The sequence below is a fragment of the Chiloscyllium plagiosum genome, unplaced genomic scaffold (assembly GCF_037043375.1).
Source record: "Chiloscyllium plagiosum isolate Xiang-an unplaced genomic scaffold, Cpla_swu_hap1 HiC_scaffold_21, whole genome shotgun sequence".
Lineage (NCBI taxonomy): Eukaryota > Metazoa > Chordata > Chondrichthyes > Orectolobiformes > Hemiscylliidae > Chiloscyllium > Chiloscyllium plagiosum.
In genome coordinates this window covers 16,886,826-16,912,240 of record NW_028270159.1, presented here as the reverse complement: position 1 = coordinate 16,912,240, position 25,415 = coordinate 16,886,826, and the positions used below count along the sequence as shown (strand labels likewise).

At 39.9% G+C, this 25,415-nt stretch overlaps 1 protein-coding gene across 9 annotated transcripts in view; it reads left to right on the top strand.

Annotated features, from left to right (window-relative positions):
* Nucleotides 1-24,974, top strand: part of rapgef1b (Rap guanine nucleotide exchange factor (GEF) 1b) — a 249,885-nt gene extending 224,911 nt beyond the window's left edge. For all 9 annotated transcript variants that reach the window (XM_087998349.1, XM_087998343.1, XM_087998342.1 and 6 more), the window contains 5 exons: nucleotides 7,202-7,280; nucleotides 7,726-7,827; nucleotides 14,836-14,933; nucleotides 16,977-17,105; nucleotides 17,788-24,974. In XM_087998349.1, the coding sequence (XP_087854475.1) occupies nucleotides 7,202-7,280; nucleotides 7,726-7,827; nucleotides 14,836-14,933; nucleotides 16,977-17,105; nucleotides 17,788-17,938 (559 nt within the window). In that variant the 3' untranslated portion in view covers nucleotides 17,939-24,974. The remainder of the gene's footprint in view (nucleotides 1-7,201; nucleotides 7,281-7,725; nucleotides 7,828-14,835; nucleotides 14,934-16,976; nucleotides 17,106-17,787) is intronic.
* The last annotated feature ends 441 nt before the right edge of the window (nucleotides 24,975-25,415 follow it).

Below are 25,415 nucleotides of genomic sequence, written 5' to 3'. Positions count from 1 at the left end.
GAGTGCAGTGCAAACGTTTATCTTATTCAACAGTGTCATGAACCATCTCTGCTTGTTTTAAACTTCCATGCACTTGAGATGCATGCACTTAATTGAACCAGCATTGAAGGCCATCCTTAATCCACATTAGCATTAAACTCTACACTGTACTTTGATGAAGTAATATGAATATTTAGCTTCAATTAAGTTGTGAAAGCAGTATTTATTTGGTGTCAGAAGTGGTTGGATTTTAGTATGTTTACTTTAATTGATTAAGTGAATTTAAATGTTTGAACTAATCCATGAAATTTTTTTCAGCAGTTTGTCACCTTGCAAAATCAGAAATGCTAGTCATTGTGTATTCATGAACTTTACCTTGCTTTGAAACTTGGCATTATTTTCCTACTGTTATCAAATTTTCCATGCATTCCGGTGCAAAATAGTTCCTCTGTACTTAAAAATTTGAAGAATCTATAATGTTCGAGTCCTGCATAACAGGAGTGTAGGGTGAAGATGAAAGAGTGATATCACATAAACTGAATAAACTATATTGTTTATACATATAATTTTAAAATGGGACTCTTGGAGGAAATCATAGAATGCCTAGTGTGGAAGCAAACCATTTGGCCCATTGAGTCCACATTGACCCTCCGAAGACAGCCCCACACAGACTCAACCCCCTACCCTATCCTTGTAACACTGCATATTCCATGACTAATCCACCTAGCCTACACATCTCTGGACACTGCAGACAATTTAGAATGGCTGATCCATCTAACCTGCTGATTCACCTGGAGGAATCAGATGCAGAGGTACAGACAATGTGCAAGCTGTACACAGTTGCCTGAAGATAGAATCGAACCCAAGTCCTTGTTGCTGTGCAGCAGCAGTGCTAACCATTAAGCCACCATGCCACCCAAATGCCTGAAATTCATTGTCTTCCAGTAACAGGATTGTTTGAAATAATTTTATACTCAATGGAGAACTGTGACAATAAACCCATTGTTCATTAGGGGTGTCACCTTATTAACCAAAACTATTTTTCCTCTTCAGAATAAAATTGCAAAAGTACTTGATGGGTTGCAGTTTCATAGATGTCAATTCAAATTGACTGTTAATGCCTGTGTCAATGCACCTGAGCATTGAGTGTTGACTAGCATGAGTAGCTTGAGGGTATTGGCCAACCATCAGCTTGCATTGGACAGCAACATCGAACAACATTTTTATTTGTACCCTGCACCAAGATGTGTTATAGTTCAGCATCTTGTGTAATGTTTATGAATTGTTATGAAACCATTGGCAGACGGCACACACATCATTTTTGTAACAAATTATATAAACTTACACTGAAATATTTCATTGTTTTTGCATATATAACAAATAACAACACAGTTTATTCTCTATATGTTAGAAATCAGATATTGTGACAAATACATTGCCCACAGCTTTATGTATTTAGATTAGATTAGATTACAGTGTGGAAACAGGCCCTTCGGCCCAACAAGTCCACACCGACCCGCCAAAGCGAAACCCGCCCATACCCCTACATTTACCCCTTACCTAACACTACGGGAAATTTAGCATGGCCAATTCACCTGACCCTGCACATCTTTGGACTGTGGGAGGAAACCGGAGCACCCGGAGGAAACCCACGCAGACACGGGGAGAACATGCAAACTCCACACAGTCAGTCGCCTGAGGCGGGAATTGAACCCGGGTCTCTGGCGCTGTGAGGCAGCAGTGCTAACCACTGTGCCACCGTTTTGTATTGTGTCTAAACACTGTACATAATTAAATACAAGTTCCCTTTTCTGCACCCACTCTCTGTAATCTATATTTCTGAAACCTACCAGGAATTTTGACTCATCAAATATATAAACACTGTTAAAACATGGTCTTAATTTTTCTAATGGAGAAATATCAACTTGTAACACTTGAAGATTTTTTTTTTGATCCTCTGAATTTAAGTTATGTAAATAAGTGATCAGATGGATTTGATTTGATTTGTTTTTTATTGTCACGTGTACAATGAAATGTGCTGTCTTAAATGCTTCACTGGCAGATCATACTATACAAGTGTGTCAGAATAACAGAGTAGAGTGCAGGACACAGAGAGAGAGATCAACATTAAAAAGATCCAGCAGAGAAAAAACTGTTCTTGAATCTGTTCATATGTGTATTCAAGCTTTTATATCTTCTGCCTGACTGAAGAATATTACTGGGGTAGAGGGATCTTTGATTAATTTGGTTGCTTTCCCGCAAGAGCAGGAAATATAGATTAAGTCAATGGTCGGGAGGCTGGTTTGCATGATGGACTGGGCTCTGTTAACAACTCTTAATAGTTTATTTGTCTTGGGAAGAGCAGTTGCTATACTACATTGTGAAACATCCAGACTGGATGCTTTCTATGGTGCATCTATAAAAATCTGTAAATGTCTTGTGGATATGTTAAATTTCCTTGGCCTCCTGAGACGTAAAGGCATTGCTGTGCTTTCTTGACCATGGTGTCAACGTGGATAGACGAGGACAGATTGTTGGTGATCATCACTCCCAGGAACTTGATGCTCTCGACCAGCTCCATTGATGCAGACAGGGACATGCCCTCCATGCCACTTACGGAAGTCAATGATCAGCTCCTTCATTTTGCTGACATTGGAGAGATTGTTATCTTTATACCATGGCGTTAAGCATTCTATGTCTTTTCAAAATTCCATCTGTTATTGTTTGAGATCCAACCTATGACGGTGATGTCATCAGCACACTTGTAAATGGAGTTGGTGCGGAATTTGTCCCTATAATCATGTGTGTATAAGGAGTATAGTAAGGGGCTGTGTATGCAGCCTTGCAGGGCACTGGTGTTGAGGATTATCGTGGAGGTGTTGTCGCCTCTCCTTTACTTACTGCTGTTGGTCAGAAAGTTGAGAATCCAGTTACAAAGGTAGCAGCTGACACCTAGGTCTCCAAGCTTAGAGATGAGTTTGTTTGGAATTTTGTTGTTGAAGATGGAACTATAAATAGAATCCTGCCATCGTTTCTTGGGATAAGGGTTGGGCCAGGGAATTAGCATCTGCCATGGACATGTTGTGCCAGTAGGCGAATTGCAGGGGATCAAGGCAGTCTGGGAGACTGCAGTTGGTGAGACATGAGTAACCTCTTGAAGCACTTATGATTATAGATGTCAGAGCCTCAGGCAGTAGTCATTGAGGCACACTGCATGATTTTTCTTTGGCATTGAGATGATGGTGGTGGTCTTGAAGCAGGTGGGGACTTCAGATCACAGTAAGGAAAGATTGACAATATTTGCGAATACTCCTACCAGCTGATCTGCATAGGATCTTAGTGCACAGCTGGGTACTCCATGCAGGCTGGTCGCTTCCTGTGGTTTCACCCTTAAGACCAATCTAACATCTGCTGCAGTGATTGTAGGTACAGGTACATCCAAAGCTAATGGGGCAGGTGATATTATTTCACTGCCCTTCTGTTCAAACAAGCATAGAATACATTGAGCTCACCAGGTAGGGATGTACTGTTGCCCGCAATTTTGTTAAAATTCACTTTATAGCCCATATGTTGTGTAAGTCTTGTCATAAACAACAGGTGTCCATGTGATTAGTCTGGCTTTCGAGTTTAGTTTGGTATTGCCTCTTGGCATCCCTGATGGCTTTGCGAAAATGGTACCTGGATCTCCTGCATAGGTCAGGCTTGCCCACTTGAATGCCTCAGACCTGGACTTCAGCAGAGAGTAGATCTCCCAGTTCATCCAAAGTTTTCAGTGAGGAACATTTGAATTGACATCTTAGGCAATTGGATCAGCCTCCACCACTTCCTCTAGCGGCTCATTTCATACATGCACCACCATCTACATGAAAAGATTGCCTCTTCAGCCCCTTTTATATCTTTCCCCTCTCAACTTAAACTTTTACCCTCTAGTTTTGCACTCCCCTACCCTTGGAAAAAGACCTAGGCTATTCACACTATACATGCCCTTCATCACGCTAACTAATGTTTAGGTTGGCCACTGAGTTCTTGAATATGGACCAGTCCACTGACTCTAGAAGCCCTTCAGTTTCCTCAGACCAACACTGTACCAGTTTGTTCCTTGCACTTCAATTTCTGCTTGTACGTAGAGAGGAGGAGCACAGCATTGTGATCTGATTGTCCAAAATGCAGATCAGGGATGGAGTGGTAGTCACCTTTTATGCTTGTATAACAATGGTCAAGAGTATTCGGGCTTCTGGTGGGACAGGAGACAGGATGCTGTCTCATTGAGGACTCGAGCTCCCTACTGTGTAATCACATCCAAGCATGTCTATTTAAGCTCTACTGTTTTACTTACATACACAGTCACTAATAGACATGGTGTGAGAATATTTGAAGTAAGCTTCAAACAAATCAATGGCCTGATCAGAAGTGTTCCGAATCTCCATCACAACCTGACTAACGCTTGCGCTTGTGCTCGAAATTTCATTCCAAATAATTCAAATGCCACTGCAGCCTGCCAAATTCCCAGCTAATTGGAATTATCCTTTTTGTTTTCTTGGTTTAAGGTTGTTAAATTTGATGGGATTGTGAACGGTACTACGTTGGATGTCATAACATCATGTGGCAGAACCTGATGATAGATGTTGGAATTTCATTCCCCTTTATTCTGCCTCTCTGTCTGCTTTCTCACAATAAAACTGATGATGCAGAAAATCCAGATGTGGCCTCCAAATGTCATCAGGGATGTCAAGAGGCAATACCAGACCAAGTTAGAGGCCTAAATCAACCATACAAACTCCTGCCACCTGTGTGGGGCAAGGCCTGAAGAACATTACGGGATACAAAATGAAGCAGTGCAAGACAGCGGACAAAGACACATCCCTCCCTGATGCGCTTATTGCTTTCTATACTCAGTTTGAGCAAAATGCCTAAGGTGCAGTGTCACCTGCCCTGACAGCACCTGTGCACACTGCAGATGTCAGATTATCTTCCTGGGATTCAACCCAAGGAAAGCTATGAGACCAGACAGAGTCCCTGGCCGTGCACTTGGGTCCTGTGTAGATCAGATGGTGGATGTATTCACTGACATCTTCAACTTCTCCCTCCTACAAGCTGTAGTCCCCACCTACTTCAAGAAGACCACCATCCTCCCAGTACCAAAGAAAGTGAAGGCACTGTACTTTAATGACTACCTTCCAGTGGCTCTGACTTCTAACAATAAGTGCTTTGAGAGTCTTGTCATGGCCCCCATCAACTCTAGTCTCCCAGCCTGCCTTGATCCTCTATAATTTGCCTACCAACGTAACAGGTCTACAGCAGATGCCTTTTCTCTAGCCCTGCACTCATCCCTGAAACATCTGGACAACAAGGACACCTACGTCATAGTTCTGCTCATAGAATACAGCTTGGCCTTCAACAGTATTATCCCTTCCAGACTGATCTCAAAACTCCGGGACCCAAGTCTCAGCTCCACTTTCTGCACCTGGATCCTCAGCTTCCTGACCGATAGACAACTGCACATCCTCCATGATAACCCTCATCACTGAAGGCCTCCCCTACACCCCCCGCCCACCAAGCCTTCAGCCCCCTACTATAGTTCTTGTACACTCATGACAGTATTGCCAAATTCCAAATGAGCACCATCTACAAGTTTACTGACAACACTCGTAGGATGGATGTCAAGCAATGACTGGGCAGAATACAGAAAGGAAATGGAAGGTTTGGTGATACTATGCAATGATAATCTTTCTCTCAACATCGGCCAAGCTAAATAATTGATCATAGACTCTAGAAAGAACAAAGAGAACACACCTCTATCAACATCAACGGAGCTGAGGTTGGGAGGGTCACGTTCCTAGGATAACTGGCAACCTCTCCTTGTCTTCCCACGTAGATGTGCAATGGTCAAGAAGGCACAACAATGCTGCCTCTTCCTCAGGTGGCTCAGGAAATTTAGCATGTCTATAAGGACCCTTGCCAACTTTTACTGATGCACTACTGAAAACATACTGTCTGGGTGTATAAGGCCTAGTATGGCAACTGCTCAGTCCATGACCATATGAAACTACAGAAGATAGTGTGCACAGCCAGACCATCACAGAAGCCAGCCTTCTATCCATGTACTCCATTTTCACAGCTCACTGCCATGAAAGGGCTGCCAACATCATCAAAGACCCATCCCACCCCAGTAATGCTCTCCTACAACCACTTCCTAAGATACAGAAGCTTGAACACACGTCAGAATAGCTTCTTCCCTGCTGTTATTAGACCCTCGGGAATGGACACTCTAACTTCAAATAATGCTGACCTTACTAATGTTGATCCTGCTGAGGGCACATCCTGTGAGATGTAACCTGTGTGCCTCTGTCCAAGTTTTCTTTTCACCCTATGTCTTTGCCTATTGTGATCTGCCTGTACTGCTTGTAAACGAAGCTTTTCTGTAGTTCAGCAATGCAACACGATGCATTTTCCTGAGGAGTTATGCCACGAGAATGGGTCCTGCAAATGTTTTCACATGCCCTTTCCATCCTTCATGGGAAGTGGGTGTTGCTGGTCGCATTTATTACCTGTCATAGTTGCCCTTGAGAGGGTAGTGGTGAACTGTCATCATGGTGTAGGTTGACTCTCAATGCCATTTTGGGGAGTTCCATAATTTTGCCGCAGTTACACTGAAGTTTCCAAGTCAGGATGGTGTATGGCTTGGAAGGCAACTTGCAGGTGGTGCTGTAATCTGCTCCTTTGCCCTTCTAGATGGTAGTAGTCATGTTTGGAAGGTGCTGTTTAAGGAGTCTTGGTGAATTTCTCTAATGTGTCTTGTAGATGGTACACATTGCTACCACTGAGCATTGGTGGTGGAGGAACTGAATATTTGTGGATGGAATGTCAGTGGAGCAGATTGCTTTGTCCTCAATGGTATGAGGCTTCTTAACTGTTGAAGCTGCACTCACCCAGACAAATTCTATCATCTTCCTGATTTATGCATTGCAAGTGGTAGACAAGTTTTGGGAGGTGAGTTGCTTACTGCAGGATTCCTCATCTCTGACTTGCTATTGCAGCCGTGGTGTTTATATGGCTAGTCCAGTTCAGTTCTGATCAATGATAACCCCTGGTGATTGCTGCCACAGTTTCACCTGCCCTTTCAAGGTTGCATAAAGATGATAAAAAGAAGCTGAAAGCTGATTGTTGTTCTGTCCAGTATTTTGATTTTGCATTTTCATTTAAATTCTATTGTGTCTTTCAGGGTGCGGTCAATAATTATTCAACAGGAGAAAGCACAAGATCGGGAACGGCTACTCCTAAAGTTCATCAAAATTATGAAGGTATAGAGTTTAAAACATTCTCATTCTAATAGCACAATATGTCAAGGAAATTAATATTGAGAATTGCAGGGCTCTTTATAAGCAAAAATGTCTGCACACATATCTTGCACCTTTGGTGGTGATCTGTGGTGGTTCAACAACTTGTCCAAAACACATTTCACACAATTTAATGTATTTGAATTAAAATTGTGTAGGAAGGCCTTGTGCATCTTTGTAATGCATGTTGTCTTTGAATTATTTGCTTTGAAGACTAATTAATTCTGCAAATGCAAGTTTCATGCAAGATGAAATGCCTGAAACAAATGAGGCTGAGTACCTATTGCATTGAGAGGGGAACAATATCCAGAGAGATAAACCGATATCTTTGCACCAATATCTATTTGATTGTGTAGCTTTCAAATCCTTTCAGAATATGCTGCAACTCGAACATTCTTTTCTCTTTCAGCACTTACGCAAACTGAATAATTTTAATTCATACCTGGCTATATTGTCTGCATTAGACTCAGCACCCATCCGTAGGTTGGAATGGCAGAAGCAGACTTCAGAGGTGAGGCCTTCCTGATGTTTTCAGGCTGTTTTTGTGCTTTCATTCAATTTAGCAAATAAGGATGTAATAAAATGTCCAGCTTCCAATTATAGCAATGATAAGTTTGTCCATAAACATGAACAAAATGCCTTTAGGGCAATGGTAACTATACTTAGCAATATGTTGTAATTCTAATTTTATGTGACTGCCAAAGTATCATAGTTGAATGGGCATTTGTGAGTGGCTGCTTTCATGTGTTTCAATCAAGAAACCAAACTCTCTTTCAGAAAGGAACACTTCGGTGGAAATTAATGATATTTTACTAATTACTATGCCCATTGGATAGCTGATGACAAATGTCAGGTGAACTGGATGATTTTAAATGCCGTAGTTGACATTGACTCACATGATCAGGTTATGGTATTATAGCAATTAACTTGTGTCCATCCCTTAATACATACCAGCTGAAAGTGATCAGTATAGTCATTGATCACAAAGAGAGAGAGAATCAAAATCCTTCCTCTTAAACATAGAAATTATGCAGCAGAAGTTAAACCTAACTTTGGAGGAGGTAGAGCTGTATAGTAATAGCAAGAACATTTTCAGTTAAGTGCAGTGTTCTCATCAAAGGATTACTCCTTGTGCACCAACTTAATTCACTATAAATATAGCTGCATGGTTACATCTGTATCCACTGCCACAGTTATATGTAACTTAAAATCATGCAAGTTATATGGTAATGTGTTCAGCACTTTGGTATACCAAAGTCTCGATGTCAATCATGTTGCTTTGCACTGCCATCAAATTATGCAACTCTTTTGAAGTTAGGAAAAAGCTATGAATGCTGAAAATCAAAAATACAAATAATGTATTACATGTGCTGCAACATTCTGAATCTGAAGGAAATGCAAGCAAAACTGATGGGAATTGAGGTAGTAATACTTGATTTTTTTTTAAAAGTTAAAGAAGTGCCTGAAAAGTTGTAATTTCATCCAAAACTCCATGCTCCTGAACAAAAATTTGCACCTGCAAAATTGATTGAATGACTTTCTATACATGAATGAATTTAAAAATCGTAGTTTTCTATGCTATTGGTAACCTCAAATGTGATCCTTGTGATTTAACAAGTCTGCAGCCATATCATCTAAATTTGCAAGCCTTCAACTTTTTTTTAAAAACTGGCACTCTCTATGGAAAGAGAAACAAAGTTAGTGTTTAGAGTACAACATGACTCTTCTTTGGTACCACAGATGTGACTAGACCTGCTAAGTTTCTCCAACTCTTTTTTTTTTCCCCCCTGGTTTTTAACTGTTTTTATTTTTGGGTTCAGAGGTGCACTGAAATCCACTTAGATTAGAAACAATATAGTTAACTCCAGTCTGCTTAAACTGTCAATTGACTTGAACTTGGAGAAGGAAGGGACAACAGCTGAGGAAGCCTGTTTTTAAAAAAAAACTGACAGGAAAAGAACTTTGGTAGTAAGTTTAAAGACTAAATTTACAGAAAAATAGATATATTTAACAAAAGTTTGAAGAAAGATGTTGTTTGACCTGTAACTTGGTACTGTGGAGTGGAGAGAGCCTCACAGCAGCTGCATCACATTACAAGGAGCCTTGCAAGAAGATCGAGATATGTAACTATTGACAAGTGAGTCTTGTATGCAATTTGAACTTGGAATCTGGAACATCATAGTACCTAGAGCACAGAAACAAACCCTTTAGTCTAACTAGTCCACACTAACATGTTCCCAAACTGAACTAGTTCCATCTGCCTGCATTTGGCCCGTAGCCCTCCAAATCTTTCTCATTCATGGACTTACTCAAGTGTCTTTTAAATGTTGTAATTGTACCTTCATCCACCACTTCCACTTCATCCACACATGAACCACTCTGTGTTTTAAAAAAAAGTTGCCACTCATGTCTTTTTTTTAGATCTTACTCCTCTCACCTTAAAAATATGTCCCCGAGGGAAAAGATCCTTGCCTTTCACCTTATCTATGCCCCTCATTTTATAAACCTCTATAAGGTCACCTCTCAACCTCTTACATTCAAGTGAAAAAGTTCCCAGCTTATCCAGCCTATTTTTATAACTCAAACCTTTCATTCCTGACAACATTCTGGTAATTGTTTTTCGAGCCCTTCCCAGTTTAATAATAGTCCCCTCCTTATAACGAGGCAACCACAACTGCAAACAGTATTCTGGACGAGTCCTCACCAACATCCTGTACAACCTCAATGTCATATTCCAAATCCTTTACTCAAAGGATTGAGCAACGAAGGTGTGTGCTAAATGCCTCCTTAACCACCTATCTACCTGTGATGCAAATTTCAAAGAATTATGTACCACATCCCCAATGTGTCTCTGTTCTTCAACACTACCCAGGTCCCTGCCATTAATTGTATAAGTCCTGTCCTTGTTTGTTTTACCAAATTGCAATACTTTTCATGTGTCCAAGTTAAGCTCCATCTGCCACTCCTCAGCCCATTGACGCACTTGATCAATTATTATAAAACCAGTTGTCCTTTGTGTCCTTCCACTATATTGAAAGCAGGTGGTTGCCCTGTAGCTGACACAGTTAAGACTTGGCATGGCAGCTGTTGGATGGCATTGTCTAAAACATAAGACTTCTTGTCAAGGGCTCTGTGCCAACAGTGATTGGATTGCAGGGACAGCAAAGGTGAAAGTATACTTCATTGAGGATACAGCAACCTATGATCAGTAGGTTAACATTGATTCTAAGATAAGCTAACTACTTGTTCACTTAACTTGAGTGTTCCTTGTCCCTACTTGCCTAACATGCTAGCAACACTAATCACAGAATTCAGGCAGCCCTTAGTTTGTCAATTCTTTTCAAAAGGCAACAGCTATTCTTCTAGGTGCAGATGCTCCATGGGATGAGTGTTAAAGGTAAGTGGGTCACTTGTCAAATTGGCTCTAGGATAATACACCTGCTGAAGAAACAATAGAAGTTTTTAATATTCATTCATGGATGTGGGCATCATTACCTAGCTCAGCATTTATTGCCTATTCTTATTTGCCCTTAAGAAAGTTCCCCCTTGATGAGCTGCCTTCTCGAACTACTGCAGTCCTTGCTATAGTGACACTTGAAGTGCTGTTAAGAAGGGAGTTACAGGGCTTTGACCTATGGGTAGTGAAAGAAGTTCCAAGGCGTGCAATTTGGAGGGAAGCTTGCAGGTCATGGCATTGCCATGAGTCTCTTGACCTCCTTCCAGGTGGTAGAGGTCACTGGTTTGGAAGGTGCTGTCAGAGAAGTCTTAGTGAGTTACTGCAGCGCACCTCCTAGATGATAAGCACTGCTGCTCTGATTTGGTGTAATGTGAGTGAATGTCAAAGGTTGTTGATTGGGTGTCACCAACACATTTTTAAGCCCCTGCTGAATCCAACCAGCCAGAAGGGTGCAAAAGTTCTGTCCACTCCTTTAAACCAGAGCTCTAACATTTTGGTATTTCTAGAACATAGAACATTACAGCACAGTACAGGCACTTCAGCCCTCGATTTGCGCCGACCTGTCATACCAATCTGAAGCCCATCCAACCTACGCTATTCCATGTATGTCCATATGCTTGTCCAATGATGACTTAAATGTACTTAAAGTTGGCAATTTTACTACCGTTGCAGGCAAAACATTCCATACCCTTACTACTCTGAGTAAAGAAACTACCTCTAACATCTGTCCTATATCTATCACCCCTCAATTTAAAGCTATGCTCCCTCGTGCTCGCTGTTACCATACTTGGAAAAAGGCTCTCCCTATCCACCCTACCTAACCCTCTGATTATCTTATATGTCTCTCTTAAGTCACCTCTCAACTTTCTTCTCTCTAATGAAAACAGCCTCAAGTCCCTCAGCCTTTCCTCGTAAGACCTTCCCTCCATACCAGGCAACATCCTAGTAAATCTTCTCTGCACCCTTTCCAAAGCTTCCACATCCTCCTTACAATGCGGTGACCAAGACTGTACACAATACTCCAAGTGTGGCCGCACTAGAGTTTTGTACAGCTGTAGCATAACCTCATGGTTCTGGAACTTGATCCCTCTATTAATAAAAGCTAAAACACTGTATGCCTTCTTGACAACCCTGTCAACCTGGGTGGCAACTTTCAAGGATCTGTGTACCTGGACACAGAGATATCTCTGCTCATCTACACTACCAAGGATCTTACCATTATCCCAGTACATTGCATTCTGGTTACTCCGACCAAAGTGAATCACCTCACACTTGAGCGCATTAAGCTCCATTTGCCACCTCTCAGCCCAGCTCGGCAGCTCATCTATGTCTCTCTGTAACCTACTACATCCTTCGTCATTATCCACAACTCCACCGACTTTAGTGTCATCTGCAAATTTACTAACTCACCCTTCTACGCCCTCATCCAGGTCGTTTATAAAAATGATGAACAGCAGTGGACCCAATGCCGACCCTTGTGGTACACCACTAGTAACTGGACTCCAGGATGAACATTTTCCATCAACCACCACCCTCTGTCTTCTTTTAGCAAGCCAATTACTGATCCTAACTGCTATATCTCCCACAATCCCATTCCTCCGCATTTTGTACAATAGCCTACTGTGGGGAACCTTATCAAACGCCTTGCTGAAATCCATATGCACCACATCAACCGGTTTACTCTCATCTACCTGTTTGATCACCTTCTCAAAGAACTCAAGAACTCAATAAGGTTTGTGAGGCACGATCTACCCTTCACAAAACTATGCTGACTATCCCTAATCAAATTATTCTTTTCTAGATGATTATAAATCCTATCTCTCATAACCTTTTCCAACACTTTACCAAGAACTGAAGTAAGGCTCACTGGTCTATAATTACCAGGGTTGTCTCTACTCCCCTTCTTGAACAGGGGAACCACATTTGCTATCCTCCAGTCTTCTGGCACTACTCCTGTAGACAATGACGATTTAAAGATCAATGCCCACGGCCTAGCAATCTCCTCCCTGGCTTCCCAGAGGATCCTAGGATAATTCCCATCCGGCCCAGGGGGCTTATCTATTTTCACACTCTTCAGGATTTCTAATACCTCCTCCTTGTGAACCTCAATCACACTTAGTCTAGTAGCTTGTATCTTGTAATCTCCTCGACAACATTGTTGTTTTCTAGAGTGAGTACTGTTGAAAAGTGTTCATTTAGTGCTTCCCCTATGTCCTCTGACTCCACACACAACTTCCCACTACTATCCTTGGTTGGCCCTAATCTTACTCGTCATTCTTTTATTCCTTAAATACCTATAGAAAGCCTTAGGGTTTACCCTGATCCTATCCGCCAACAACTTCTTCTCATGTCGTCTGCTGGCTCTTCTGAGCTCTCTCTTTAAGTCTTTTCTGGCTACCTTGTAACCCTCAAGCGCCCTAACTGAGCCGTCACATCTCATCCTAACATAAGCCACCGCCTTCCTCTTGACCAGAGATTCCACTTCCTTCGTAAACCACGGCTCCCGCGCTCTACAGCTTCCTCCCTGCCTGACAGGTACATACTTATCTTGGGCACACAGTAGCTTTTCCATGAATAAGCTCAACATTTCTAATGTGCCTATCCCCTGCAGTTTCCTTCTCCATTCTATGCTTCCTAAATCTTGCCTAATCGCATCATAATTGTCTTTCCCCCAGCTGTAACTCATTCCCAGTGGTAATACACCTATCCCTTTCTATCCCTAAAGTAAACATAACAGAATTGCGATCACTGTCACCAAAGTGCTCACCTACTTCCAAGTCTAATACCTAGTCGGGCTCATTACCTAGTACCAAATCTAATGTGGCTTCGCCCCTTGTTGGCCGGTCTACATACTGTGTCAGGAAGCCCTCCTGCGCACACTAGACAAAAACTGACCCATCTATAGTACTCGTACTATAGTGTTCCCAGTCAATATTTGGAAAGTTGAAGACCCCATGACAACTATCCTGTCTCTCTCAATCCTATCGAGAATCATCTTTGCTATCCTTTCCTCTACATCTCTGGAACCATTCGGAGGCCTATAGAAAACTCCCAACAGGGTGACCTCCTTTCCTGTTTCTAACTTCAGCCCATATGACCTCAGTTGACGAGTCCCCAAACAAATTGAACAAAGGTACTAGAATTTTGTGTTAAGATTGTGATTTTAACTAGCTCACTTCAGCATTACTGCTGCAAACTTAAAAAGGTGAGGGGGGAAATAGAGACTGAGCCTCAGCTTTAGCCACCTTGGCTCACTGTCCTAGCTAACCAGAAGAGAGTGTATGCACTCATTCCATAATGATGCAAAATATAACCCCATGGATTTCACTGTTGCTTAGTTTGAAGGCTCTTGAGCAGATTATTTTCTTTTCTTTCCTACATACAGGCTGCATGTCCACTTCAATTGTTCTTGATATGGTGAAATAGTATGTCATGGTTTTACATCTGCAAAATCTAGTCCTTTTATAGAATCCAAAGAGCACCAATTGTATTACCTCTCAACCTTCTCTGCTCTCCTGAAAACCTCCTTTAATTTTCAACATCATTTTCTTCAATCTAGTTGTTCCATTGCTTCACTTGTTCTGGTCTCTCTCTCTCACTCTCTCTCTCTCTCTCTCTCTCTCTCTCTCTCTCTCTCTCTCTCTCTCTCTCTCTCTATTTTAGTGGTAACATTCAAAATCATTTATGGCTTCTTTTGATGAAACTTGAAGCCTGAATCCTTGGTTTCTGTAGGACAATATTACACCTGACTAACTCGCATATAAATTTTAGACAGCATCTTTCATTCCTGTAGAAATCAGGTTCTATTACTGGGTTATGCATATATTTAGTATCCTGCCAAGTATTACAACATTTTTATTTTCTACTGTAGTTTCACTTGACAAAATTGACACTAATTTCAAATTTTGCATCATACCCGACAATGAAGTTACATCTCTCTCCCTAACATGCCACAAGCCAGAGGATGGCTGAAGACTGTTGCACATCTTCATCACTTCATCTGGTATCTATGTATGTCTGCAGCATTATTTGATAAACTGACTTTCACCATTTTATTTTCAGGGTCTGGCTGAGTACTGTACACTCATTGATAGTTCGTCTTCATTTCGAGCATATCGAGCTGCTTTGGCAGAAGTGGAACCACCCTGTATACCTTATCTGTGAGTATTAGAATTGGTTGTACATTGAAGGATGAATAAAATAAAATCTAATACACTGTCATCAGCAACAAGTCAGGATTCTCTGGTTCAGAGTTTGACCTGTAGCAACTCAAAGTCTTGGCGAATGCTGTTTAGGGAAAAAGCACAGAAGAGAAAAGGAGCATAAGCCAAAATATTTACTTTATTATAGCAAACGTAGTTTTAATCATGATTCGGAGATGCCGGTGTTGGACTGGGGTGTACAAAGTTAAAAATCACACAACACCAGGTTATAGTCCAACAGGTTTAATTGGAAGCACACTAGCTTTCGGAGCGACGCTCCTTCATCAGGTGATTGTCACCTGATGAAGGAGCGTCGCTCCGAAGGCTAGTGTGCTTCCAATTAAACCTGTTGGACTATAACCTGGTGTTGTGATTTTTAACGCAGTTTTAATCAGCACTCTTGATAAACTGGCAAAAATTATATACCTCAAATACTGTGATGTCTGAGTATTTATGCTATAAATAAAGAATAACAGTGATGTGAGTATCCCCTGCATTGTTTCTGTTATTTACTGTATGTTTTTACATCGATTTGAGGTGGTGTGTTGATGTTTTTATATAGACTTTTTTTTAGGGATGATAATGTCTCTATGCTTCACTTGGTCAGGGTTTCCTGCAGTTATGTAAACCTCTTGATTATCCAGAAGATTTGATCAACAGGCACTCTCCTGGTCCCGTGTCTGCTGTACTTCATTTGATGCTGCAGTCTGGTTATCTCTGACATTTGCCTGATTATTCAACATTGTGCTGACCAGTTTGAAATTCCATTGATTATGTTCTCAGGGACAAGTATACCTGAAGGAAGTAATGTTTGCTTCTCTCAAGCTAATTGCCATCCTTCAAGCATACCTTTACTGTACACGGTGGTTCACTGTTACATACCACTGACATGAATGGCAGACACGAAACAAAGATAAGGAACAAATAAGTCCTTTTTAGAGTTGAAACCTCAATTTAGATGAGGGAACTAAATGTAACATCTCAGTTTGCAGATGACACAGCTGGATGGGAGGGTGAACTGTGAGGAGAAGGCAGAGATGCTACTGTGTGATTGGGCAAGTTGAATGAGTGGGCAAGTGCATGTCTCATGAAGTATAATGTGAATAAATGTGAGGTTATCCACTTTGAGAGTAAAAACATGAAGGCAGTTTACTATCTGATTGGTGACAGGGGAGGTGCATTGGGACCTAGGGAATTTGCCTGTCTACCAGTTGCTGAAAGTAAGCATGCAGGTGCAGCAGACGGTGAATAAGGCAAATGGTTTGTTGGTCTTCATATTGATAGATTTGATTACAGGAGCAGGGATGTCTTGCTGCAATTGTACAAGGCCTTGGGAGACCATGCACCTAGAGTATTGTGTGTAGTTTTTGTGCTATAAATATGTATCCAACTCACTAGCTTTCAGAATGGTCAGCGCTAACTATTAATCACATGGTTAGTTTGTTGGTTTATTCCACTCACCCTTGGAGGCAAATAACTTGATTAGATTTCCTTCACTATGGCAACAGGCCCTTTGGCCCAACAAGTTCACACCAACGTCCGAAGAGTAACCCACCCAGACCTGTTTCCCTAACCTATAGTTACCTCTGACTAAGGCACCTAACACACAGGGCAATTTGGTATGGCTAATTCACCTAACCAGTGCATCTTTGGATTGTGGGAGGAAACCAGAGCATCCAGAGAAAACCCACGCAGACACTGGGAGAATGTGCAAACTCCACACAGACGCTCTCCCGAAGCAGGAACCGAACCCGCGTCCCTGGCGCTGTGATGCAGCAATGCTAACCACTGATTTGCTGTGCTGCCCCTTAAGAGCTCACATCTTGAGTTTTTGTTCTTTTATTTACCTTGATACTTCATTTGTTATGCACTGCAAAATACAAACATGTTGTCAACTCTATTGAGGACTGATTCATGTTCTGTTTCTTTTTTAGCCCAAAGCCATACTTGAGTATATTGCTTGCCAAAAACTTTTTATCTTTAATCCTTTTGTTTCTATAGGGGCCTCATTCTACAGGACTTGACCTTTGTACACCTTGGCAACCCAGATCTAATTGATGGAAAAATCAACTTTTCTAAACGGTGGCAACAGTTTAATATCTTGGATAGTATGCGATGCTTCCAGCAAGTGTGAGTATTTGCTCTGAGGAGATAGGTGGATATTAAGAAAACTAGTAATCGAGTCCGTGCTAACTGCCACACACCATTGCTGCTTTAGATCCACTGACAACTCTGTTGTGCCTTTTCAGCTTTTATGCTAGTTGAATGTTTTTAATCCCTGAGGGCAACAAAACTCTCTCCCAGATCCTCTGTCAAGTTGAAATTTTAATTGATTGCTGGGAGATGTATCACAGGCTAATATAACTTGCATTCTATCTGTGGGAAAAATTGTTATATTTTGTGATCTCCCAGGCTGCCTGGCTAAGAGAAAAATCTCTGTACTGCATTTCATGATTTGCAGGTGCCAGTGTTGGACAGGGGTGGACAAAGTCAAAAATCACAAGACACCAGATTATAGTCCAACATATTTATTTGAGATGGCAAGCTTCCTCAGGCAGCTAGTGCAGAAGAAGCAGGGGCTCTGAAAGCTTGCGTTCTCAAATAAACTTGTGGACTATAACCCAATGTCGTGTGATTTTTGACTTACTGCATTTCATGAATAGGCTCTAGTGTTAATTTTAGATTGTAGGTACCTTCAGAAAGGCGTGCATTTTTAATGTCATAGTCTTCCAATTTCCCTTTGCCCTGTCCCTCAATGTGTAATACAATTTAAGGTTCTGATATTGAAGATAACTTTTGTTTTTTTTTCCAGTCATTATGAACTAAAGCGCATTGATGATATTGTTATATTCTTCAATGACTTCAGTGACCACCTCGCAGAGGAAGCACTGTGGGAACTGTCATTAAAAATCAAACCACGCAACATTCAGCGACGGAAAACAGAGCGTGAAGAGAAAACTTAGATTTCAACGGTGAAAACTAAACCTTAGATGGCAGCTAATGAACCCCACTAAATTACTTTATTTACCTGAGCTGCAGAAGTCAGTTCATGCTTCACCTTCAGAGATTTGTTTTAAACCAGATTTAGAACAGGTGGCAATACTCTTGGGAAATGTCCCAGATTTTATGCCATTGCCTGCATTCAATTTCCTTTCCTACCACCCGTGCCAAGCTGGTTTTGAGTGTCCTATGGTGGACCCATCCATACAGCTCACTTTTTAATTGGCCAAATGTGGTCTGCATCTAGACTCTGCTTTAGAGACTGTTTGACATTGTTAGGTACGAAGGTACGATGGTTCACTTACTGGTTGTGGACTTCTGTTTATAGAGTAACAGCTAGTGGTACTAACAATTGCACAGGAAACCTTAAAATATTATTTTGTACTGTAGGAGAAAGACTGGCTCACTGTAAATACCAGAATGCTAAGTTGATGTGCTGTGTTGGGTTTTTTTTGCATGAGTAATGCTGGATGCCAGTAATGGATGATTTGATGGAAAAAAATAAACCAATTGTACATAGAGACTGGAAGAAGTGTTTTAGCCAGGCTGGTACTGAAAGGACTGGGATTGCTCTTAACCATTGTTCAACATCCTCACTTAACAGACTTTTGTAAGGTGTTAACATATGTGGTTGTATATTTTGTGCATGGACTATGCGCTGTGGAATTTTAAAATGTTAAGCAGAATTTGTTTTTGAAAGGACTGTCTTTTTTTGTTTACTGTTGATAATTAAGCTGCAGTCAATCATTTTTCAGTAATGGGAGAATATTCTGAAGTTGAAACTGGAGGTTTCTGTACATAGCTGACAAATTAACTTTGCGAAGCAATGGGTTGCCTGCTGAGTTTGACAGTTCAACTCATCAAGTAGTCAGTGAATTCACCTGTGTATGCCAGGTCTTCATATTAACTTGTGACTGATAGATGCTGCTGGGTAGAGTGGTGCCCTTGCTGCTTTAGGTTTTTAGGACACATTCAGGTTATTAATCTTATCTAAGTCTGCACACCTAAAAAGGGAATCTGATACTGTTTTTGATAAGTTGGCAATGATTATTTGTTTGACCTGAAATCCCTGCCTGTACTTGGGTGAATGTAAAGTGACCCTAACATAAGAGATAACACATTCTTTCAGATAATGTGCTGATGTTCATAATGATTATTTTCCGTGTAATCTAAATTATTCAATTAGTTTAAGAAGTCAGCAGTGTTTGTTTTAACTCTTTCACCAGCGTAGGCTTAAAATAGTGAGAAAACACTTTATAGTTGTTCAAGATGTGTGTGGATGCCCTGAAATGTATTAATGTCAAATGTTAACATTCTTGGTTTTCTCAGAAGGAGGTGTTTTACTGCAGACTCTCAATTAAGTTTCAGCACTTTTCATCGCTGTCCCTATTCTCCAGCAGATGGCTCAGTTTCCAGGATAGAACAAACCAAGAGCATATTTGATGAATGAATTAAGCAAGTGATGCATACAAGAATCGGTTTAAATAGTCCTACAATATCCAGTTTTAGTTTCAACTTTCTTCTCATCCTGGTGCATTGTTTGAGAAATTTCAAATGTAGTATAATGTAGTCAAGTTATGAATATTGAATTTAGCATAGGAAGAACTCTTGTAACATGAATAGGAAGGGTTTGAAGGGATATGGGCCGGGTGCTGGCAGGTGGGACTAGATTGGGTTGGGATATCTAGTCGGCATGGACAGGTTGGACTGAAGGGTCTGTTTCCATGCTGTACATCTCTATGAACACTGGCCTGGTAAAGTGGTTAAATCCAGTCTCTCAACTTCATATTCTTAAGTTCTGATCTCCTTTTTGTTGTGCTGCCAATTTTAACTTCAGATGCATGCAGGACTTGTGATACCTGGTAGTAGACATGGAGTAATGGTTTGATTTGTACGCACACATTACGTCCATTAACTTGTTCAGAATTGCGAAAGCGTGAAGAGGTTTTTATGTCAAGTCACATCCACAGAGTAATATAATAGAATTTCTGTCCCTTTGATTTAAATGAAAAAGAATATCCCTTACTTTTAATACATGCCCAAAAGGTTTCCTTTCACTCTACTTGCTAAACTATAACAGCCGAAAATGAACTGAGTAAGCAAGCTTGACATTGGTTTGGAATAGATTTGATTTCAGAATTGGTTTCTTTACAAAATGATGGCAAGCTGATAGTGGGTAAGGCAGTTACTGCATACATTAAAAACGTGTCCACCTAGTGTGGCCAGATTGGATTATCAGTTAAGAGGTTTGTTAAATTTAAAGAACATCTTAACACTTGAACTGCATATGTGCCCCAGGTTGTCCAAAACAGTCATATTTTGGCCTCCATCTGCTGAGCTAGCAGCAATAACTTTATGGTGTTTTAAAGTTTGTTATAGGTGATCAAAATAAGACATTGGGCAGTTTTAAACTTGGATGTTAATTACTGTTTATACTAAATTATTAGATAAAGCATAATTCTATTTTGAGGAAACTTATTTCACAATTATCAGATTATCAGTGGTTTGTATCCTACAGCATTGGAAAACTGTATTGTAACTGACATAATTGGGCATCAGAATTAAATTTTGGGTATGATTTCTAGTTAGACTGAATATTTCTTTATACTTAGCATATCAGTGAGGAAACTAGTATATGGACATTTCTAATCTTAATTCAAACAATTGGCTGCAGTTGCAGAAATCCAGTCTGGTTTGCTGACTTAATTCACTGGACATTTTAAATCTTAAGTTAAATAATTTAAGTCTTTGTTTCCTTGTCAGTATTGTAAGTGGATAACAAAGTTTTGAAACAATTTCTAGAATTCAACTTACTTTTAGATCTGCTAGGTGTCCTGAATTTAATAAGTTTTAATCCTAGACCAACAGAAATTGAAGTTTTGGGTTTCTGGGATTTTCTAATGAAATTCTAATCATAGATTATGTTCATCAGAGAAAGAAGTTCTACTGAGATGGTTTATCTGCAGCCATGGAAAAAATCGCCAAACAAAATCAATCTCTAAATGCTTGGCACATATAAACTGTACTTCAGATTGCAATAACATGAAGTTAGAGCACTGCAGCAGGTAATGTCAATCAATTTGCACCACACATTTAACCATCACCTTACTGGTCTTTCTCAGAAAAGTTAAGATGCTATTCTTCTTCCTCCAAAATACTTTATTATGCTTTTCTTCATTTAAATCTCCAGTTTCGAGGTGGTCTAGATGTATCCTTAAATTGCTTCCTCTTATTCAAGTTGTTTTCTTTTCCTGCAGATCTTTTCTTAGTAGTTTCAACAGTATCTTCTGTTAGGTGCCAGTTTTTCCCTTGAATCTTAGATGTTCGATATGGCAAGCTGCTCTCTTTATGCACCCTCCTTATTTAAGTTGTATTTCTTCATCTAACTTGAGGGCAGTTAGCAATGGGCCACAATTGCTGATTGTGCCAGTGATGCTTTCACCCAATAGAAGAATTTTAAAAATCTTTTTATTAAGCTACTTACTTTTACCTGCATTACTAGTAACTTTCATAATATTGGTCTTGTTCATATCAGTTTACATTTCATAACCTAAACACTTCATCTGCTAACAACTGTAATTCATTCCTGATATTCGACACCTGGTCATGAACACACCTAACATAGTCATAGACTCATACAGCATAAAAACAGACCCATCGATCCAGCTAGTCCACACCAATTGTAATCCCAAATTAAGCTAATACCACTTGTCTGTGTTTGACCCATTCCCCTCCAAACTCTTACTATTCTTGTACACGTCTTTTAAACATTGTTACAATACCTATATCCACCACTTACAGTTCATTCCACACACCAAACACTCTATGAACAAAGGTGCCCTTCAGTCCTTTTTAAAACTTTCTCTTTTCACTTTAAAAATATGCCCCCTGGTTTTGAACTCTTTCCCCCTTCTCCCCTGCCCCCCAGGAAAAGACACCTGCCATTCACCTTACCTATACTCCTCATGACTTTATGAACCTCTGTAAGGTCGCCCTTCAACCTCCTGCTTAGCTACTGAAAAAAAAGTCACACCCTCCATTTCCAGCAACATCCTGGTAAAATATTTTCTGAACCCTCTCCAATTTAATAATATCCTTCCTGAGCAGTACTGCACATAGTACTCCAGAAGAGACCTCATCAACATCCTATACAACCTCCATACAATGCCCAACTCCATACTTAAAGGTCTGAGCAATGAAGGCAAGTGTGCTAAACACTGCTGCCTTAACTACCCTGTCGACCTGTGACGTAAATTTCAAGGAATTATGTTCCTGAGCTCCTAGGTCACTCTGTTCTACAACACTACCCAGGGCCCTACCATTAACTGTACAAGTCCTGCCCTTGTTTAGTTTACCAAAATACAATACCTCATATTTATCCAAATTGAACCATCTACCACTCAGCCCTTTTGTTAAGATCTCTTAGACAGCCATCTTCACTGTCCACTATGCCACTAATTTTGGTGTCATCCACGAACTTGCTCACAATGCCTCCTATGTTTTTATCCAAATAATTTCTATAAATGACAAACAAAAGTGGACCCAGTACCAATCCCTGTGAAACAGTGTTGATCACAGGCATCCAATCTGAAAAACAATCCTTCACCACCTCCCTCTGTCTCCTGGTGATGGAGGACAAAACTGATTTAATTTAGGGTGATGATCCATCACCTTTTGATGCACTAATGTGATGATGCAGGTTTTCCAGCTTGGTCATTGGAATTTTATTATTTTAAGACATTACACTCTGCCAAGATATTTGTTCATCCAGTGATGCACTCAGAGCAAACGTTAAGGCCATTACTAAGATTAGTCTAACATTAATCCTGGCTCCCTGTACACACCCATATAGGACAAGCAGGTATTTCTCCTTATAGTCATATTCATGTTAACGATGCTTATACATGATTAAATCACGGAATCCTGCTGTTTCAAATTCCCAGCTGTACCAGTGCACTATTTTAAGCTAGAGTTTGCACATACATAAAATTATCACTGATCAGCAAAATCATTTCATGGTATTTACTGCTTGAAAGATGAAATAATTTTGATCATGTGCTCATAAAAATAATGCAAAGGTGCATATTTGTACCTGTAATGTTTGTTTTGGAAGTCCAAACTTCCAACTTAAAGGGACAGTCTACATCTCCCGCTCTAATATATTTGGATACCCTGCTGCCCTTGTTCATTTTATGAAAGAGTGCATTGACTCAAATCTGACTTGGTCAGGAACATAATTAAATGCAGATTCATGACTTTTGAGTTGTAAACCGAGGATTTTTGGTACTGTTTTGGAGCTGTTTTCATTGATTTATGAGCAGAACAGGTTAATATTTGAAGTCTAGCTCTCCCAATGTCTCCTTTCCAAAGAGATACTACACAATGCTTCATTTTGTAGCCTTGAAAGAAGTGACGTCATCCTGTTGAGCCGAGTTCAAATGATAGCTGAGGTAGGTGTTTAAATTCTGCTTTTCTCAGAATAACTAAGCAACAAACTCCATATGCATTTTTAAAAATTTCTTCTGTCCAGTCAGATAAAGGTATTTCCTATGGAAAATTATTCAAATTATATTATAGTTTGCTGCGTTAAAGAAACTGCAGGCATTTTGGACTGTTTGAGTTCTTGCATCGCATAGACACAAGTTTTTGAATTTTTTAAATTAGCATAGCAGCTAAAAGAATATATTTTTGTTTTTACCTGTATTGGGCTTCCAACTTTGTGCAGCAGCCAATAACAGGACACTATGATCCACTTTGGCCTATCTTGAGTGAATTGTGCTTATGAGCAGGTCTTTTATTCATAGCAGTGTAGAATTAACCATACTCTTAGTGAATCTACCCTTAAACATAATTTAAATTTACAGCAAGAGCCTTTTAAAAAAGCTCTTAGTTATCTGAATGTTAAAGCATATGAGTTCTTTTTGGGAGCATAATGGTGTTAAATTACATAAGATACAGCATTATAAACTTCAGTTGAATGTAATGTTTCTTTGATATAGAAGCTTGATGAGCTCCTTTAAAATCGGAACCACTTAGTCTAGCAATCAACTGATTATTTGACAGAGTTGTGTTGGCCTAGTGGTTTACCTATTGATCATTTCAATCAAAAGTTGAAATTTCATAGTTGAAGTGCATTATACAAAAGAGATGGAATTGATTCAAACTATCTTGCTAAATAGTAAGCACAATGCACTTAGAACGTAAATTGTGTTAAATCTGAAGTTAACTATTGTGGTGACTCACTGGATTCTCAACAATGTAGAAAAATATCCATTAACTTTTGTTAAATGTTGGAACCAGTTTGAATAGTACTTTTGCGCATTTTAAATAGTAACTTCAGTAAATACATCATTGTGTATATACTTCATTTTATATATGTACATAATATTAAAAAAAGTAACCCCTGAATCATTTTTTGTTTTTTTTCTTCAGTTTTTAATGAAAGGGAGTTCAGGACATTTCCACACAAGGCCACCCACTGAGACCTTTATTGAAGCACCTTACGTTGTTTTTATGGTGTAAACTTGCACCAGCTACAATTTGACACAGGAATAGGTCACTTTAATAATTATACTTAAAAGGATCATGTCCAGTTGGGAAGCTAATGTGAATGGCATCGATTTGTCCATGTTAGTTGGTAATTAAGTAAATGTTATTTTTAAATTGGTTGTCTCTGACCACAGACAGGAGGCTGCTTAGTCTAAGTGTGGGTCCTAGTTAGACTATGCAAATTCAAAATCACAATGAGACAGTTTAAACTGAAATTATTATTTGAAATGGTATCATACTAATTTCTGATTTTACCCTGAATGCTTAAGTTAAGTTGTGAAAGTGCCCTAATTATTTCAGAAGTTCTCTGAGCCACAGCCTAACACTGCCTATGTCGGCCTCATCTTTGCTTGAGTACTTAATTGTATATTCTAAAATGTCATGTTCCTGCAACCATTTCAAATGTGTAACTTTTTATACAAATAAAGATTAACATTCATGTTTACAGTGCATGCAGCAGACTGCAGATTAAAAGTGACAATCAAAGTCGGTGGGAACATGGTGCCTCTTCTTTTCAGAGTGCATAAGCAGCAGATTGTCATTGTAGTTTGGGAAGAGAGATACATAAATATTAGAATTGTGCTGGTCCTCCAGCATTGTTCCTTAAGGTAAACTCTTTCCATAACATTTTTGACTAGGAATATCTCCTGATATGATGCTTCAACACAAGATTTCAATAAAGGCAATGGAAAAGATTCAAAAAAAGTGTCAAGTAGCACATGCCATTCAGCAAATTACCTAAATGTGCAAAATAGGTGAATCAATGTCATTTTCAATCCTGATTTGGAGATGCTGGTGTTGGACTGGGGTTACAAAGTTTAAAAATCACACCACCAGGATACAGTCCAACAGGTTTAATTGGAAGCACTAACTCCACAACCTGGTGGTGTG